We start from the raw sequence: 6,000 nt of genomic DNA on the forward strand, positions 1-6,000 counted from the left end.
CACAAGTTTCGCTTTGAGCCTCTATAGTACCCGTTGTGCCGCCTTCTCAGCCGTCATATCCCATCCTAGTGGGTATCCAAGATGTTTGACCATTTGATTTGGCTTAACTATTTAACCTAGCCATAGAAGTTGGTGCCAATCCATACAATGTAACGGAATCAACTTTGACATCTCAAAATTTGTAGAAAGTCCTGCAACATTACCAAATAACTCTTAAGACACTCATGATGCGTGTGAGATGAGTTGGATCATTTTTAGGCATGAAGAAAGAGTCATCTGCATAGGCCTGTGCCATAAAGTGAGTTCCATCCGATTTCTGATTGTTCGCCAAGCCTTGCAAACCTAACGGTTTTGTGGTGCATGACCGGATTGTACATTAGAACCAGATTCACACGGGGTCGATTCTTGCCAAGATCCATTCTTTGCCTCATCGCAAAGCTTGGCTTTGTGGTCCTTGCTACCACATTTAAAACACTTACCAAATAGGCACGCTTCTTATTTGACAATCCCAAATGCCTTATCCCTTGACCTGCAGTTTGCAGATCCAGGATCTCTGTTGGTGTCGGACTCACACACTCACACACACAAACCTGCACATTAGGGTTAGGTGCAGGATAGAGAAGCTCACACACAGAAATGAGAGAGAGAGAGAGAGAGAGCCAAAAGTGTGGTATCCACAAAATGCAAGTCAACTCTTGCATGTGTGCCACATCCATATAATATAGAAGTACAAAATATTATGGGTAGTGTGTCCTTTCACACTTGATATCCAAGGGGAAAAACCACATGGGAAAAAGTGCCCTTGGTTAAGCCCTGTTCACTCATAGCACTACCACAAGTGAGCATATGCCTACAAATCCCCCTTGTAGTGGAAGTGTGAACCTGTACAAGGTAGCAGATCACTCTCTGTATGAGAGTAAGCCCAAAGCTTTGTGGAAAGCTTCAAACTTTTCTCGAGGTAAAGCATTTGTGAATAGATTATCCTATGTAGGGCAGTAAGATAAACTAATCTCCCCTGCATGTAGCCTCTCTGTGACATAGTGATAATGAATTTCAATGTGCTTGGTACGTGCATGAAATACTGGATTTCGTGCCACGGCCATAGCACTCTGGCTATTAGTGAAAATGGTGGTGGGTGTGTGCTGACACTCACGAAGATCAGCCAATAGTCTCCTCAACCATACACAATCTACTGTAGCTGTGAAGACTGCCCTGTACTCAGCCTCACATGTTGACGTGCTAGCAGCAGTAGCCAGGCGCAGGCGTGCAGAGGGTGAAGATGGCCGTTGCTAGGAGCCGCCGGAGCTGCAGAGTTGACGAGGAGGAGCACACGGGGTCCACGGACGCGGCGGCGGCGAACAGAGCAGACGGGCCAGGCGGAGGCGGCGCGCAGAGCAGACGGACCAGGCGGAGACCCGCCCACTATTGCAGCCGGCGAGGCTGGGCGGCGGCGGGTCTCTGCGCAGTAGGTGCGCCGGCTCGGCTAGGCGGCGGCGGAGGTCTGGGCATTGGCGAAGCCGGCGGGGCTGAGCGGCGGCGGCGGTTCGGGCGGCGAAGACCAGTGAACGGCTGGCAAGTCAGAATTCGACGGAATTTCGCCGAGTTTGCTGCAGATTCTCCGGGGGCAGAATTCCAGGGCCAGCTCCCAGCTCTGATACCAATTGTTGGTGTTGGACTCACACACTCACACACACAAACTTGCACATTAGGGTTAGGTGCAGGATAGAGAAGCTCACACACAGAAATGAGAGAGAGAGAGAGAGAGAGAGAGAGAGAGCCAAAAGTGTGGTATCCACAAAATGCAAGTCAACTCTTGCATGTGTGCCACATCCATATAATATAGAAGTACAAAATATTATAGGTAGTGTGTCCTTTCACACTTGATATCCAAGGGGAAAAACCACATGGGAAAAACTGCCCTTGGTTAAGCCCTGTTCACACATAGCACTACCATGAGTGAGCATATGCCTACAATCTCCTTCGATGACATGGCAAGCTCCCATGAGAGGAGATGTTATGGCTAGTTTGCACTCTATTATGGTGTTATTGTATGACCATGCATTGTCACCGTGTAGCATCACATGGATACTTTTGCTTATGTAGCTAGTCTTGCACAATTTTTTCGTTTCCATGGTTTGGTATTCATCATGGATACATTGTACTACCTTTTTGGTCTCATTGACACTTCGGGTGTTTTCAAGATATATATATATATATTTCTTTCTCTCTCCCCTTTTGTATGAGTTTTCTTCTAGTCCTTTACATGGCTTAGTATCACATGGAACACTTGTACTACTTTTGGCGTCATAGACCCTTTAGTTTTTTTTTTGGGGGGTTTTTTTTGGTGCTTTTCTTTTTTCTGGTTGGCCTTAGGCCCAAGATCCTCCCGTAGTTATCATTTTAGGCGCCTGCCTGTAGGCGCTTTTTGATTTGCCTGTATAGGCGATGATGCCGAGGCAGCACCATTTGGGGTTTTGAACCGAGGACCTCTTGGTCCTAGACAAACACCTCTACCACCACTTGAGGTATCACCTCTTTGGTGACCCATTGGATAATGTAATTCTCTTTCTTTCTCACTCAGGATCTGCTTCTTCTCGTGTTCTTTCCCTTGGGATGCATCTGCAGTAATATGTTTCTATCACTTAGGGCCCTAAAACTTAGGAGACTGACGTAAATAGATATATTCCTTAATGTTTTGGACATTTACCCTAAATGGTATGCAGATGCCATACATGTTTGATTTTATAAGCCCTATTTTTGGTCTTCTGAATTTTTCTGCAAATGCGTTTCCTTGTTTGACTCGCTCAATTTTAGCCTGCAGCATGTGGAATATTTTATCAACTGTGTTTGTGAAGGATTATTCGTCTCTTGAACCATGCCTGCAGTGCTGTATTGGGTTTCTTTCAGGTTTTTCCATTGCAAAGATGACTCAATTGTATACGTTTTGTACATTCAGCATGGACAGCAAGTACGTGTTGACAGGAGGTGAAGATGACCTCGTTCAGGTTTGGAGTATGGAGGATCGTGCTGTTGTAGCTTGGGCTGAAGGACATAACTCCTGGGTAACTATCAGATATATTTTTGGCTGTCATCTGCTGTCATATATATATATATTTTTTGGGGGTATTTCTTCATATAGTAATTCAGGCTTGAGTACGTGTACTCAAGCTTCCTATATGGTACGGTTTGTACCACATGGACGAGTATGCAGCAGGGTTTATATCAAAATCCCTCCCCCCCCCCCCCCCCCCCCCCCCCCCCCCCGCCCCACCCCTCTCGTGCTATTTTTTCCATGATTCAGTTACCTCATGAAAATATTGTAACACTTTTTGGTCTCACAGATCCTGTGTCTTTTGCAGACATTTAATATAACTTGCTTTCTCCTCCCTTTTTCCTTTTCCCCGAGTTCCCCCTCTTTCACCAATTCTCACATCCATCCATCCATGCGTGCATACACACACATACACTCACATTTCGTGCACATAACATACATTACATGCATGCACACACACATACATACGTACATACTACCTACGTAGGCATGCATGCCTGCATTCCACAGATTGCATTGCACAGGTTTCACAGCACATGCATACACATTCGTTTATGAATCATGCATAGCTAACTACATGCATTTGTATCTCCCTGAAGGCGCTTCATATCATACAACATATGTTCCACACTTAATGTATTGTTCACTATTATTTTTCATTTTATTCACACTCTGTATCAGTGGCTTGTTTATTGAATCTGATTTTATTTTCAATATGGCAGGTAAGTGGAGTTGCCTTCGATCCTTTCTTGTCACCTGCTTCAGATGGAACTGGGGATGCCACAACTTATCGGTTTGGCTCTGTTGGACAGGTATTTTTGGATTAAGAACAGTTGTTAATGTATAACATTACCTAATGAGGTTGGCTGTCTGTAAGTTTCTGTAAGCATGGAGTATGTGACCTTGGAATCATATATTTATCTAAACCTCTACAAGCCTTAGGTTCATGCAACCTTCTCATAAGGTGAATTTGGGCATGTTCCTGGATTCATCTAGGTATATAAGCCTTAGGTTTATGCAACCCCTTAGTATGATCATGTTGGTGACGCATGAGGGGGCATCTGATATGGTTGCTTCACATATCCCTCCCCCCCTCAAAATCTTCCAGGATACGCAGTTGTTTCTATGGGACCTGTCAATGGATGAAGTGGTAATGCCACTTAGGAGATTGGCTCCTTCAGGAGGTTCTCCCACAGTCAGCAGCGGAAGTGGGCAGTCTGCTCACTGGGACAATGTGCAGCATCGAGTTGGAGTTTTACAACCACCGCCTGTAAGACGAGAGGTTCCAAAGCTGGCACCTGTCGTAGCTCATCGTGTTCACGTGGAGCCTTTATCAGGGTTGATATTTACAAAGGATGCTATCCTAACAGTTTGTCATGAAGGGCACGTTAAAGTCTGGCTGAGACCAGATAGCCCTCTGGGCAACCCGGACAAAGCAGCAGAGAGTACCAAGGACAACAGCTTGATTAGCAACAAAGTGGGCGGCGGTCACAGTAAACATTGATCTCGTCCTTGATGCTGTTGAAGGTATGAAGGTTCCAGTCTGGTATTTCACATTTTTATACTGCATCCTTCATTTCTGATTGTGCTCAGGAAGATATCTTTATGCTGTTGTCTTCAGTGATTGGGACTCTTCCGCCATTGTATATGGAGCTTTCTTGGGAAACGGGCTGTTGGATCAAGCAGCACCGACAGTGTATGCGGTTATACCTGCTGGATAAACATGCCTCATCTCAGACACTGCTGCAGTTTGGCCTGGAGTTCCGTAACAGTAATAGGGAGATTGAGATGATTTGATGACTTCAGTATACAGAAGGTTGGAGAAAAGGAAATTCTTGCCCTCATGATGAGGTGAGTGCCATTTTGGTTCTGGCCAGATCACATCGAGGGATTTTCTGACTGGTTTAATTATTCACTTTATGACACAGAACGGGTCGCAAATAATTGAGAGCTGTGTGGGCAACACAGCTAGTGACCTGCATACAGAAAAAAGGTAGTGTGTGCGTGCATGCGGTGAAGTTTGTTATGTAAACAACACTAGATGAGCTGTGGTTAGCTGTGTCTATACTTCAAAATCTTGGTATGTTTTCTGTATCTATACTCAAAAGTAAATCAAGAGGCATGATTACTTCTCTAGCCACCACAAGAAAAAATTGTGTGCTGCCTGTGTTGATAGTAGGGATTTGTTAATGCCTTTTCCATTATGGCAAAAATGTCTGGTGGGTCCATAATGGTGTGAATTCCATCATTAGACTGTTGAAGGTAAAAGACAAAGACACAAATATTTGCAAGGTGGAATTAGCCAAGAAGATAATCTAGAAAAATAGATTCATTACGAGCAGTATCAATGATTTTAGTTATTAAATAGCATTTCAACTCTGAATGAGTCTGCTGCTTTTGAGGTCCGTTCTTTTTGGCAATGATATTTGAGTCCCATTTTGAGGATAAATGTACTTCAGCTCAAATTGGAGTTGTTTAATGTTTGAAATATCTTGTTGAAGATGTCAGATTGAATTAGAACCTCCTAGCTGAAGAGGGTAGGAAACTGTCAGTACGTACACATGCATGCCAAGAGAGAGAGAGAGAGAGAGAGAGAGAGAGAGAGAGAGAGGGGGGGGGCCTTTGATATGGAGTTGAGGTAGATAATAGCTTCGAGTTTATGGTATACATGTCTCTTCATGTTCCCGTGATTCTGTTTTGGAAGAGTTACATGGCTTTCAGTTATTCTATAGGCTTTTTAGGTTATTGAAATGGTGGCTTTGTTGAGTCAGATGTTCTTTCATCTGTTGCTTTGGCATACGAGCCCCCATGCGTTACAATGTACACAAATGAAGGCGAGGCATGCTAGGAGGAAGAATACTGTCCTCTTCACCTTGATATTGTACTTGCAAATATGAATTTGGGTGTATGTTTGGAGCCAAGGGAATGTGTAGGGACATGGAGTCAAT

The 6,000-nt window shown here is 44.3% G+C and overlaps 1 protein-coding gene across 1 annotated transcript in view; it reads left to right on the forward strand.

Moving 5' to 3' along the window:
• Window positions 1-5,207, forward strand: part of LOC147612703 (putative catabolite repression protein creC) — an 85,446-nt gene extending 80,239 nt beyond the window's left edge. Inside the window, exons 9-12 of the mRNA XM_086783271.1 lie at window positions 2,957-3,062; window positions 3,775-3,864; window positions 4,161-4,579; window positions 4,674-5,207. Of these exons, the coding sequence (XP_086639397.1) occupies window positions 2,957-3,062; window positions 3,775-3,864; window positions 4,161-4,556 (592 nt within the window). The 3' untranslated portion in view covers window positions 4,557-4,579; window positions 4,674-5,207. The remainder of the gene's footprint in view (window positions 1-2,956; window positions 3,063-3,774; window positions 3,865-4,160; window positions 4,580-4,673) is intronic.
• The last annotated feature ends 793 nt before the right edge of the window (window positions 5,208-6,000 follow it).

The sequence above is a fragment of the Cibotium barometz genome, chromosome 45 (genome assembly GCF_041138505.1).
Source record: "Cibotium barometz isolate CiBa-2024 chromosome 45, ASM4113850v1, whole genome shotgun sequence".
Classification (NCBI taxonomy): Eukaryota; Viridiplantae; Streptophyta; class Polypodiopsida; order Cyatheales; family Cibotiaceae; genus Cibotium; species Cibotium barometz.